The sequence below is a fragment of the Ahaetulla prasina genome, chromosome 3 (genome assembly GCF_028640845.1).
Source record: "Ahaetulla prasina isolate Xishuangbanna chromosome 3, ASM2864084v1, whole genome shotgun sequence".
Lineage (NCBI taxonomy): Eukaryota > Metazoa > Chordata > Lepidosauria > Squamata > Colubridae > Ahaetulla > Ahaetulla prasina.
The window spans coordinates 181,969,786-181,983,668 of record NC_080541.1 but is presented as its reverse complement, the minus strand read 5'-3'; the positions used below and the strand labels follow the sequence as shown (position 1 = coordinate 181,983,668).

Sequence of the window (13,883 nt, the reverse complement as noted above, 5' to 3'; positions counted from 1 at the left end):
ATAAATAGTTTCAGTAGCCAGGTAAAGGTTGGGCAGATGTCACTCATAGACATCTTTTCGGTCTGATAATGAATAAATGGGTTATTGCTTTCTGCTATAGGTAGTTTGGGCCACCAGTGAGCGTGTTGGCTGTGGGACGACATTCTGTGAAACCCTGGAGCTGATAAACGATACTGACATGCATTTCTTTGTCTGCAATTACCAACCCCCGTAAGTTTCTTTCTCCCCCTGCTTATTGTGTCATCATTGCTCGGATGCTCTAAAGATCAAAGAAAAAGAACAGCTTGTTCTTTCATTCTTGTGTTCCACTACAGGTCCATGCAAACTTTGTAGCAGGGAAGAATCGATACTTCGGCTTAAAGAGACAAATAAAAAAGAACAGGGAAGTTTTGTAGATAAGGGGTAGGAAAGCAAGGGAACCGTTTTTTCCATAATCTGGGCAGAAAATGAAAAAGTGCTCAACTGGGAAATGTGAGAGTTGAATGTAGTGGTGAATTTCTAGAAAGAACAATCATTGGCGTATAGGCCATCATTGAATCAATCAAAGACTGTAAAAAAAAGTTACCGATTATGAGATTTATCAGGGGAGCCTGGAAACCAGGGATAAGGTTGCATAAAGCAGCAACCAGCCCACTGGAAAGGTGGGGAGAATGTGCCCTACCCTGTAACTAGTAAGATATGTTGCTGTCAGTAGATTGGAAGGAAGTAGAGCAAACCATCTGTATAAGTTGACTTACACTTAATTAAGCAAATGCTCAGTCTTACATATTGGAAAAAAGAACCTAAACACTAAGTACAAGCTTGATGGATATTACCTTACAGATGACCCCACCCTGTTAAAGACCTTGGAGTTTTCATATCAAATGATCTAAGTGCCAAAGCCCACTGCAACTACATCGCAAAAAAGGCTTTAAGAGTTGTAAACGTAATCTTGCGTAGCTTCTTCTCCAAAAACACTACACTACTAACCAGAGTATATAAAACATTTGCTAGACCAATTCTTGAATACAGCTGGACTGTTTGGAACCCATACCACATTTCTGACATCAATACAATTGAACATGTCCAGAAATATTTTACAAGAAGAGTTCTCCACTCCTCCGAATACAGCAAAATACCTTATGCCACCAGACTTGAAATCCTGGGTTTAGAAAATTTAGAACTACACCACCTTCGACATGACCTGAGTTTAACTCATAGAATCATCTATTACAATGTCCTTCCTGTCAAAGACTACTTCAGCTTCAATTGCAACAATACACGAGCAAACAATAGATTTAAACTTAATGTTAACCGCTCCAATCTTGATTGTAGAAAATATGACTTCAGTAACAGAGTTGTTAATGCTTGGAATACACTACCGGACTCTGTGGTCTCTTCCCAAAATCCCCAAAGCTTCAACCAAAAGCTGTCTACTATTGACCTCACCCCATTCCTAAGAGGTCTGTAAGGGGCGTGCATAAGAGCACAAGCGTGCCTACAGTTCCTGTACTATTGTTTTCTTTCATTATAGCCAATTAATATAGTTATTACATACTCATACTTATATATATGCTTATATATTGTATAGTTATTTCATGCTTATGCTTATATATACTGTGTGACAAAATAAAAAAAATAAAAAAAATAAACTGGAAAAGAGCATTCAAGAAGTCCTAGGTGACCAGTGCAGATCAAGGGACCAGAGAAAGTATGGATTTATCCTAATGGTGAATATAATTCGGAACTGCATCCTTAAGCCCAGGCTCAATTTGGAGTCTTTTGCATGCAAAGCACATGTTGGTCCCTATTATGGGCTTCAGGAATTCTCCCCACCCCCCAGTGAAGTGAAGACAATTTCTGAACTGATCACTGCCCAATAAATAATAGAAAAACTAATAAACCAGAATAAATGACCTATGAAAAATTAAGCTTTATCGTAACTGCAGGAACCAGGTGCGTGAAACATATTATTCTAAATCAATAGCGCAAACAGGATTCTACTGACTGCAAAGCAAGAGTTAAAAGACTCCACCAATCCATGAGACTATATTGCTTTGATGTGCTGACTGAAATTCCACAGCTGTTGCACTGGCAGTTGCTTTAAACAGCTTTGCAGTGGGGTGAGCCATTCCATAATCAAAGGGCTTTGCTAACAAGGAAGAAGGTGACACAGAAAAAGTCAGAATTGCTTCCCGCGAAATGTAGGCACAAAGATTGTAAGTGCACCACAAAACTGCCTCATTTACTATGTGACATAGTTGTGTAACTGTTGTGTCAGCAGTTTGCAAGATTGGATGGTTTGGTTGTTTCTTGGCATGTCTCCCTTGTGCTAGAAACCTGTAAAATATGACGTGTGACACATATAAAAAGTGGGCAGAACTTCAATCATATCATCATAGTCACCTACCCCAAGAATACCCCTGAATATGAACACTAATCATCAATAAATAACAATAATTATCAATAATGAATATGCAAATGAATTAACTTGCTAAGTGTTAACCTATTTTGAAAGTGAATAGTTCAAAATGACTGTGTATATTCAATTAAATAGAGTAGACCAATTAATATTTCCTTTTCTTTCAAGGCAAGTCAGCCACAGAAAATATAAATACAATTTATAGAATTAAATAGGGAATAGAATTAAATAGGGGAAAAAATGGTAAGTGAACATCTGTCTACCCTAGACGAGTTCAAATCACCAGGACCGGATGGATTATACCCCAGGGTTCTGAAGGAACTGGCAGATGAAATCTCAGAACCACTGAACTATATCTTTCAAAGATCCTGGAGCACAGGGGAACTGCCAGAGGACTGGAAAAGAGCTGATGTAGTTCCCATCTTCAAAAAAGGAAAAAACAACAACAACAGATCCAGGAAACTACAGACCTATCAGCCTGACCTCAATACCAGGGAAGATACTGGAAAAGATAATCAAGCAACGAATCACCGAAAACCTAGAAGCAAACAAAGTAATAACCAAAAGCCAACATGGGTTTGTCAAAAACAGATCATGCCAGATTAATTTTATTGCATTCTTTGACAAAGTGACAAAATTAGTGGACCAGAGAAATGCTGTCGATAATTTACTTGGACTTCAGTAAAGCATTTGATAAAGTAGACCATAACCTACTACTAGATAAAGTAGAAAAATGTGGGTTAGACAGCACCACCACCAGATGGATTCGTAACTGGCTGACTAACAGCACTCAACATGTAGTCCTCAACAGAACTACATCCACATGGAGGGAAGTATGCAGTGGAGTACCCCAAGGCTCTGTTTTAGGCCCAGTACTCTTCAACATCTTCATCAATGACTTGGACGAGGGGATAGATGGGGAATTCATCAAATTTGCAGATGATACCAAGCTGGCAGGAATAGCCAACACTCCAGAAGATAGGCTCAAGATAGAGAAAGATCTTGACAGACTTGAACATTGGGCGCTATCTAACAAAATGAAATTTAACAATGAAAAAAGTAAGGTTCTACATTTAGGCAAAAAACAAAAAACAAAATGCACAGGTACCAGATATGTGGTACCTTGTTCAATAGTAGTAACTGTGAGAGGGATCTTGGAGTCCTAGTGGACAACCAGTTAGATATGAGCCAGCAGTGTGCAGCAGCTGCCAAAAAAGCCAACACAGTTCTGGGCTGCATAAACAGAGGGATAGAATTAAGATCACGTGAAGTGTTAGTACCACTTTATAATGCCTTGGTAAGGCCACACTTGGAATATTGCATCCAGTTTTGGTCGCCACGATGTAAAGAAGATGTTGAGACTCTAGAAAGAGTGCAGAGAAGAGCAACAAAGATGATTAGGGACTGGAGGCTAAAACATATGAAGAACGGTTGCAAGAACTCAGTATGCCTAGTTTAATGAAAAGAAGGACTAGGGGAGACATGATAGTAGTATTCCAATATCTCAGGGGTTGCCACAAAGAAGAGGGAGTCAAACTATTCTCCTAAGCACCTGAGGGTAGAACAAGAAGCAAAGGGTGGAAACTAATCAAGGAGAGAAGCAACTTAGAACTAAGGAGAAATTTCCTGACAGTTAAAACAATTAATCAGTGGAACAACTTGCCTGCAGAAGTTGTAAATGCTCCAACACTGGAAATTTTTAAGAAAATGTTGGATAACCATTTGTATGAAATGGTGTAGGGTTTCCTGCCTGGGCAGGGGGTTGGACTAGAAGACCTCCAAGGTTCCTTTCAATTCTGTTGTTGTTGTTGTTGTTGTTGTTGTTGTTATTATTATTATTATTATATACAGAATTACCACAACTGCTAATCAGATAATGTTACCTTGTACAAAAGAAGCATTATTCCATTTCTACAGTAATTAAAGTATAATTGACATTTGATCACAGTATCTACTATTAATAATTGTCTGGATTTAATTGTATGTTTCTAGTTCTAGAACATGTTAAGAGCTCTAGAGATTTCATTGTAAACCAACTTCAGGAGTCCATCTTACCTAAATTGCAATTATCCTCAGTATCAATCTTAAAATTAAAGATTTTTCCCCCCCTAAAGTAGTGTCAGCCTACATTCTGGAGTAAAAGACTCACTGGATAGTAGTTAATTAACTTTTGGGGTGTAAATACTTACACAAATATATAGTTAACATGAATACAATTATATTTTCTTTTTCACAATTCAAAGCAGGAACATCCTAGGGGATAGTGTTAGAAAGTAAAGATTCACCACACAAAAGTGTCACCACACAAAAGACAACATGATCCTTTTGAAATGTGTTCTCAATATGGTTCATGTAAAAATGGGGTGAGATTTTTATTGAAGAGATGTGGTTGCCAACTGGACTTTATTTTAACTTCTTTCCCTCACATACATCTCTGAATCAAAGTATCCAAAGTTCCAAATAAAAACACAAATACTTAAACATTTATTACAAACACGTAAATGTCCAGAATACATAAACATGTGGACAAATAAGCCTTTTATGTAAATTATTCTAGAATGACATAGCATCTTTTTCTTAGGTCTTTCTCCTTATGGAATTCCTGGTATTAAATAATCACTGATGGGTACCAAAGATGGCCACCTTCTATATTTTAGTGTTTGCTACATTTGCTGCTCCTGCTTTGCTCTTCTGCATCATATGTTCAATTTTTAATTCCTAGGGGAAATATAAGGGGACAAAAGCCATATATCGAGGGAGCTTCATGTTCCATGTGCCCAGATGGCTACTTCTGCAACAACAATCTCTGTGGTAAGTCAGTGAAACCTGAGAGGCTAAATATTCCCATGTGACTGCAGGTTGGAAAAAAGGCATTTTGTTTATGTCCTAGAACAGGGGTCAGCAACCTGCGGCTATGAAGCTGCATGTAGCTTTTTCACCCCTTTGCTGTGGCTCCCTGTCACTCAAAATATGCATCGCAACTGCCAATGTGTGATACCCACCAGCACATGATTTATTGAGCTTTTCAACCCCCAGTAGGCCAACCATGGATAAATCCAAGAAAAGAAAAGTTTCAGAAGAAAACAGAACATTTAATTCAACTACATATGCTAGTTTTGTGGCCGCTCAAGAAATAGTCAGGCATGGGAAGGGTTTTGTGGCTCCTGGTGTTTTCTTTTCTGTGGGAAACGGATCCAAATGGCTCTTTGAATGTTTAAGTTTGCAGACCACTGTCTTAGAAGATTAATTCTTTCCTAAACGATTATCTGTTGAATTTAAATTTAATTAATTCTGCTACTAGTAGCTACTCTGCAAATACACCATTTCAAAAACTGATGACCAGTATATGTGTTTGACTTCTACTGTCCTAGGAGGGAAGCTGATTTACTTTTTTATAATTCAGTAACTGCGATTACTGTGATAAAGTGCATGTATAAAATAGATCAGACATTTCTGACTAAGCTTTCTGTCTCATGTGACCACAAATCAAACATATTTCTATGGAGACAGTGACATATTCAATTGAAATCCATCACGAACAAAGTAATGAGGGATTACTTCATCCTCTCTCATAGCTATGCTATTTTGAATAATGAGGGGATTAAAATATGGACATTTATTGCTGACAAATTACCCAGGAGTTCCAACTGAGGCTATACTGAAAAAGAACGATTTAAATGACTATTTTTCTCTTATGATGAAGTCCTTTATAACTCAAAATTCTCTCCAGGTCTGTATAGCATCTACATGAAGATGCTAAAGGAGATCATCCAAAGACATTGGGTTAGGCCCAGTAACTGATGATACGTAGTTATTTACCTCAATCCCTATCTGACCAAGTGATGCTATTAAGGTTTTGTTGCAGTGCCTGAGACTAATGGAGGTGACTTAGGCTCAACCCTGGCAACACTGAGTGGTGCTTATAGATATCGGAACTACTCAGTTCCAGAAAGCTCCACATTATCAGAATCCTTGCCTACCAACCACTCATCCAGTGACTGTTCAAAGTTATGATGGTGCTGAACAAGTCCTTATGATTGGTTCTCAAAGTTTCAGCTGGTGCACCTTGATTTTAGTAACGTGATCACAGTTTGGTCATTTGGCAACTGGTTCACACATATGATGGCTGCAGCACCTTTAATTATGTGACCTTCCCGTAAGCAAATGGGAAGCTGGTAGGCAAGATCACAAATAGCTCTAATAGCTCAACCTCCCTGGACTTGCATGATACTACATCACATAGCCCCTGGTCCCCAATACTCTCCCACCCTTTACCTGGTACTCCCACCCTTTCCCACTTAATGACCCATGCTTAAGACAGCAACCAGGACTGTCAGAATCGCGGTCGCTAAGAGATGCAGTCACGTGACATTGTGCTTTATGACCTCGTCACTTAGCAATGGCAATCCCAGTCCCAAATGCCTTCAAAACCCAAGGACTACCTGCATTGGTTCTCAATGGGTTGCAATTCTCTAGATAGAAGAGATCTGAAATTTAGGGGTCCTTCTAAACTCTTGGCTCCTGCTCAAAAAGCAGATGGAAGCTGTGGCTAGATGAAACTTTGCATAGTTCATTTTGTGTCCTATTTGCAGTCATAACAAATAGTACACAATGCATGGAAGACTATACTCACAATCATTTATGTTTCTCATTTGGGCTATTGCAATACATGGTGTTGTCCTTGAAGACACCTTATAGCTATAGCTGGTGCCGTAGTAGCACGAATAGTTATGGGTGCATCTGAGTATGCCTACTGTATGTAAACTACTACTGCATGAGCTGCACTGATTACCAGTGGAATTACTAGTACAAAACAAGGTACTGATGTTCATCTAAATAGGATCTGGATATGGCAGAAGACCTGCAGGACAGTCTGTCTCTAATTATCACTGCCTATTTTACAGGATCTAATAGGATTGGCATGCTCTAGATTCCATCAAGTAAACAGGCACTCCTTTTCAGTCACAGTGAAGCAGCCTCATGGAACAGCCTCTCAAAAGATTTGGCTAACATCAAGCCTCCCGTTAATAAAGTTTGGAAAAAACTAGATTTTCTCTTAGGCACTAAGCTGGGCAGGCCCATAAGGGAAGAGATCAAACGTTTCAGACTAAGCTTTCTGTCTCATGTAACCACAAATCAAATATTTCTACTGGAAATGTAAATATGTTTGTTGTGCTTACTTCTAGATTTGTTATGCATTTTATTTTTTTATGGTTGCTTTTTGTAGCAATGTTTTTTAAACCCTGTAAATCACCTAGAATTGATCTGTGAGTAGGCAGCCATATGCATTTTATTAATTAAAATCATGATTTGGTCCTCAGGAACGTGGCTTCTTGATGACATCTGATTACAATGATACATGTCTAGTTCATGGTGGTTTGAAAACATGACAATCCCAGCCAGATATGATATATGTAGTCCAACAAGTCCTTTTCCTTAAACACTGTCATCTTATGGGACCGCACAGGGACTTCTTCTCTATAGCCATCCTGTCCTTTAGAATAGCTTCCTTATAAATTTGCCCTCTCTCCCTTTAGCCTTCAAGAAGGTTGTGAAATCTTGTCTCTTCCCCCCAAAATTGGGCTAGGTTAATTTTGGGTCAGGGATGTGGTGGCTCAGTGGCTAAGATGATGAGCTTGTAGATCAAAAGTTCGGCAGTTCAGCAGTTTGAATCCCTAGTGCCGCGTAACGGGGTGAGCTCCTGTTACTTGTCCCAGCTTCTGCCAACCTAGCAGTTTGAAAGCACGTAAAAAATGCAAGTAGAAAAATAGGAACCACCTTTGGTGGAAAGGTAGCAGCATTCTGTGCACTTTTGGTATTTAGTCATGCCGGCCACATGACCACGGAGACGTCTTCGGACAGTGTTGGCTCTCTGGCTTTGAAACGGAGATGAGCACCGCCCCCTAGAGTCCGGAATGACTAGCACATACATGCGAGGGGAATCTTTACCTTTAGGAACCTTAAGGTTGGGTCAGAAGATGAATGTTATGGGAATAGCAATAGCACTTAGACTTATATACTGCCCTATAGTGTTTTAGAGCACTCTCTGGGCAGTTTACAAATGTCAGCATATTGCAGCAATCTGGGTTCTCATTATACTGACTTTGGAAGGATGGAAGGCTGAGTCAACCCATACGGATCAAACTTCTGATGTGTGGGCAGAGTTAGCCTGCAGTGCTGCATTCTAACCACTGTGCCACCAAGGCTCTGGTGGGTACGGAAATATAGGAAAGGATATGATCTATTGTTATATTGTTTTTATGGATTGTTCTGAGCTGCCTGGGATCATTATATGAGATAAGCAGCCAAGTAAATTATGCATGAGGTATGAGGAAACCAAAGTTAATGGATATGTGTATATGCTTAATTTCTTCACAGTACTTTATGTCAATCGATGCTAAATATGAGAATAAATCTGTTGTCTGGGATAGAAAATCCCAGTGGTATCCTCTTCTTGATATTTTAAAATATAAGAGTTAAATAACCTTTTCCTAATCTGATACCCAGGTTGGTAAAGGCCAAACTAAATAATTAACTTTCGTTGCAAAAGTTGTTGGAGTCCCATTTAAATGATGCTCTAAATAGTTGCAGTGCCTCAGGGAGGCACAAATGCTTATTTCATCTTTTATGAAATAAATGTCTAAACTCGGAATTCTTACAATAGATTGCAATGGAGCTTTACAGGGCCCAACTAAGCAACATTGGCCTCTGTTAAAATGCAGATGGCATCTAGATTTAATTTAAAAGCAAATGTCTATGTGCTGCTTTCTAAAAGCATCCAAAATCTTCAACCTGGGATAGTTACCAGAGTCTCATACACATACAGCAATCTCTTCCAGCAGCATAAAAATGTGTGTCAAACCACAAATTATTGCTGACTTGCTGTCAATCTGTATTTTCTACCAGATTCCACTGCTGTCGTAGAAGAAACTACTGTACCACCCACAGCCCCTGAGTCGGAAGCAACTACTATCCTAACTGCAAGTCCAAGTTTGCCGTCCATCGTAACAGTTTCAGCAGCACATATACCAGAAAGTCCCCAAACTGGCACTGAAACAGGATCAGAACCTCCCACTACAGACGATCAAGACATCACTTCAGGCTCCCAAATTGGCACAGAAGCACAACCCATTGTGACAGAAGGGACGGTTCTGGATCTGCAGACACGCACGGATGGGATTGATGAATCCTTGATGACCACAACCAGTGCTACGCCTTTTATAAACTTAATCCCATCTTCTATTTCTCCTGAAACAGAAACTGAAAGAACTACTGGCACAGAGCATCCATCTTCTGCTGATGTTTTAATCACAACCCAAACATCCTTGATCAAAACTGAGCGACCTGTAACTACTCTCACAACTACAAAGACTCTCTCCACGCCAAAACTGCCATCTGTGTCCCAGCCCCCCTCCGTGTCCCAGCCCCCCTCTGTGTCCCAGCCCCCCTCCGTGTCCAAGCCCCCCTCTGTGTCCCAGCCCCTCCGTGTCCCAGCCCCTCCGTGTCCCAGCCCCTCTGTGTCCCAGCCCCCTCCATGTCCCAGCCCCTCTGTGTCCCAGCCCCTCTGTGTCCCAGCCCCTCTGTGTCCCAGCCCCTCTGTGTCCCAGCCCCTCCGTGTCCCAGCCCCTCCGTGTCCCAGCCCCTCCGTGTCCGAGCCCCTCTGTGTCCGAGCCCCTCCGTGTCCAAGCCTCCTTCCGTGCCCAAGCCCCTCTGTGTCCAAGCCCTCCGTGCCCAAGCCCTCCGTGCCCAAGCCCTCCGTGCCCAAGCCCTCCGTGTCCAAGCCCCTCTGTGCCCAAGCCCTCCGTGCCCAAGCCTCCCTCTGTCACTAAGCCCCCCTTCATCCCTAAGCCTCATTTTTTTCCTAAGCCACCCCCCATGCCTATTAAACGCCCCATCTCTAAAAAACCAGCACGCCATCGTTTGATGGCCTATTCCAAGGCCATACAGAGCAGCAGCAATTATTTCCAGTCTTCTGCAGGTAAGGCAGCCACAATGTCTGTCTGCCTGCCCTGCCTTGGTTGTAAACAGATCAGCCAACCGGAGGACATAAAGGCTGCACTTCAGGAGCTGACCTTCAGATATCCCTACGCACCTTGCTTTGGCTCCCTTCCCCGATGGCAAAGACATAGCAAGTGCAGTTGGTGTGGGCACACTCGAAACAATGCTCTTAGAAACACCAGGCCTTACTGGCTCCACAGTTTATAGTAGTACATAATGTAACGTATTTACAGGTAGTCCTCAACTTACAACAGTTTGTTTAGTGACCGTTCAAAGTTGCCACAACATTGGAAAAAAAGCGATTTATGACCGTTGTTCACACTTGCTGCAGCATCCCCAAGGTCACATGATCAAAATTTGGATGCTTGCCAACTGACGCATATTCATGATGGTTGCAGGGTCCCCTGTCATGTGATCTTCTTTTGCAATTTTCTGACAAGCAACGTCAATGGGAAAACCAGATTCCCTTAGCTAATGTGTTCCTAACTTAACAGCTTCAGTGATTCAATTAACAACTATGGCAGGAAAGGTTGTAAAATGGGGGAAAAAATAACAAATGTTTCGCTTAGCAACATAAATATTGGGCTCAACTGAGGTTCTAAGTCAAGGACTATCTATATATCTAAACTCCTCCCTTTTTTTCCCTTCGTGCATGCCTGTATATGGGTGTCTGTGTGCACACTTGCACCTTTTTCTCTTTTCCCTTAGCTGAGCAAACACTCCATCAAATGTGGATTGAATTGGTCCAAAGAACAGAATTTTCAGCAATGTAGGGGGTTTGTTGGGAATTGTTTACTGTTTCCACTGCCTCTACATTTTCCTCAGTTCAGGCTGTGGGAAAACATCTGATTTCTTCTTTGCTTTTCTCATGATTTTGGCCTGAGTCAAAGTTCAATAATAACAGATCATCATTGTGTGTCTGATCTGAAGCCCTGACGCAATTTTCCACATCACCTTACTTGTAGTGTATTTATTTATAGGTCTGTGCCCGCATGCCATTCTCATACCTCCCGTCCTGCTTTTGACTTAGGGTTAGAATGTCCCCAGTACGGTCTTCTTTATTGATCTGTTCTCTGCCAAAAATGTCAGACTATTAGAAGAAATCTGGAACTTGAAAATAGAATAAATTACACAAGCAAAGCACAAGCATGTACCTTTACCAACTTCTTTTGCTTATTTCAAAATAGGAATTCATTTGTTCTTGATATAAATGCTGAAGCTTTGTGACCTAGAAAAACAAACCCAAACAAACCTCTGGATTCATCATATCCTCTGGAAATGTAAGGCATGCTGATACTGTACTGCATGTCCTGTTTGTAGAATTGGATACAGTAAATGATTGATTGGAAAACTTGGCTAAGGAGTTTCCAGAGAAACCTAGTGCACAACAATTTAATCTTAGACTAAAAATGCCCATGGGGATAAAATATTAAGCATGAAGTGAATGAAGTGTCCTCATCCAAATGTTATGTGTAGATTTTTTTTACTTTCAGGACTCTTCACTGCTAAAATATTTTGATCAGGCAATATTATTAATGAACAATAATAAAGTTGGAAAAGCTGCTTTTGTGTCTGCATGTGTAAACGGAATCATTTTATGAGCCTGATTCATACGGCCGTTTTTAGTAGTTGCTATTATTAAATGATACTTGATTGAAACGATTCTTTCTTAGCTATCATGCAATGTTGTCGTTTTAAAAAAAACATTGTAGTCATTGGATACAGGTAATCCTTGACTTACAACCATTTGTTTAGTGACCGTTCAAAGTTACAGAAGCACTGAAAAAAGTACTTATGAGTACTTTTTCATGCTTATGACATTGCAGCATCCCCATGGTCATGTGATCAAAATTTGGATGCTTGTATTTATGATGGTCGCATGACAGGGTCATGAGATCACCTTTTGCAACATTCTGATAAGTCAATAGGAAGCCAGTTCACTGAACAACTATGTTATAGCTTAACAACTACAGTAATCCACTTAATATCTAGAGCAGGGGTGTCCAAACTTGGTCCCTTTAAGACTTGTGGACTTCAACTCCCAGAGTTCCTCAGCCAGCTTTGCTGGCTGAGGGACTCTGGGAGTTGAAGTCCACAAGTCTTAAAGGGACCAAGTTTGGACACCCCTGATCTAGAGTAAGAAAGGTAATAAAATGGGGCAAAACTCATTAACAACTGTCTTGCTTAGCAGCATAAACTCAATTGCGGTCATAAGTGGAGGACTACCTATACAGACATGATGCTTGATTATTGGTAATCACGTAAGTATCTCTGTGAACAGCCTGCATTTAAGTTCAACCTGAAGCTACCTGACTATCTTGAAACATTTCAGTCATTTACATAGACATTTATTTTGTTAGATTCAGTGGTACTTACAGTTTTTTTTTTAAATTTGCATTTATATCCCGCCCTTCTCCGAAGACTCAGGGCGGCTTACAATGTGTTAAGCAATAGTCTTCATCCATTTGTATATTATATACAAAGTCAACTTATTGCCCCCCCAACAATCTGGGTCCTCATTTTACCTACCTTATAAAGGATGGAAGGCTGAGTCAACCTTGGGCCTGGTGGGACTTGAACCTGCAGCAATTGCAAGCAAGCTGCTGTTAATAACAGACTGCATTAATCTGTTGAGCCACCAGAGGCCTTTCAAGTGTACTTTCAAGTACTTTCAAGTGACTGGATTTACAATTGTAACACTATATCTCCTCTAAAGGTACGAATAGCTACAATAGCACACTTCGTTTAGCAAGTCAGTTCTATGGTGTAGCATCTTTCATATGAAGTACCCCAAGGACTATCACTATCCACCAGTATGATATATGAAAAATTACTCTAGCCCAGCTGAATAGCATATAGAAAAGTAGCTTTCAAAGCTAACAGTATATGAATCTTAATTGTTGTGACAGACAGATGTTCTGTTTTGCAGCAGTATCAGAATTAACATGTTTGGATGCCTCGGTGGTCTATTCTGGAATAATTTGTGACACCTCTTAATATGACACTGAAACTGCCTTTCGCTCATCCCTTCATGGTAGATTAACTTTGTCTGTATTTCAGAACGATGATCAGACTACTCACTGATGGTGATTTTGATTCATTCCCATGATTGCACAGGCAGTGATCAATCTTGAAAAAATTCATGCCTGCAATTTTTATGGTTAGCTGCAGAATGAAACTCACTCCTAATGTAGAGATGTTTGATATATTCATTCAGTCGTATCTAAAATAAATCAGGAGTAAAGTCTTCTCCTTATTAATCCCAATTAGACAGCAGGAATGTGTGAGTCATGAAAAGATGAGAAATGTTTTCGAAGGCATAACTAGATAAATGTAGCTTTAAATTATGAAGAATGAAGGCCAGAGTGATGCAGCTGGATCTCTTACACATCACAGCCAGACAAATGCTGATCTGATCCATATCTTTTATAGTTTCCAGAGTAATGGATTCAACTTTTGACAAACCTCAGCTGGCCTAGCTAAG

At 40.3% G+C, this 13,883-nt stretch overlaps 2 protein-coding genes across 2 annotated transcripts in view; both read left to right on the top strand.

The window, feature by feature from the left end:
• PI16 (peptidase inhibitor 16) overlaps positions 1-12,058 on the top strand; it is a 28,180-nt gene extending 16,122 nt beyond the window's left edge. Inside the window, exons 3-6 of the mRNA XM_058176681.1 lie at positions 101-210; positions 5,124-5,212; positions 9,308-10,065; positions 10,199-12,058. Coding sequence (XP_058032664.1) covers positions 101-210; positions 5,124-5,212; positions 9,308-10,065; positions 10,199-10,606 — 1,365 coding nt within the window. The 3' untranslated portion in view covers positions 10,607-12,058. The remainder of the gene's footprint in view (positions 1-100; positions 211-5,123; positions 5,213-9,307; positions 10,066-10,198) is intronic.
• Positions 1-13,883, top strand: part of RAB44 (RAB44, member RAS oncogene family) — a 123,978-nt gene that overhangs the window by 98,913 nt on the left and 11,182 nt on the right. The gene's annotated exons all lie outside the window — the stretch shown is intronic.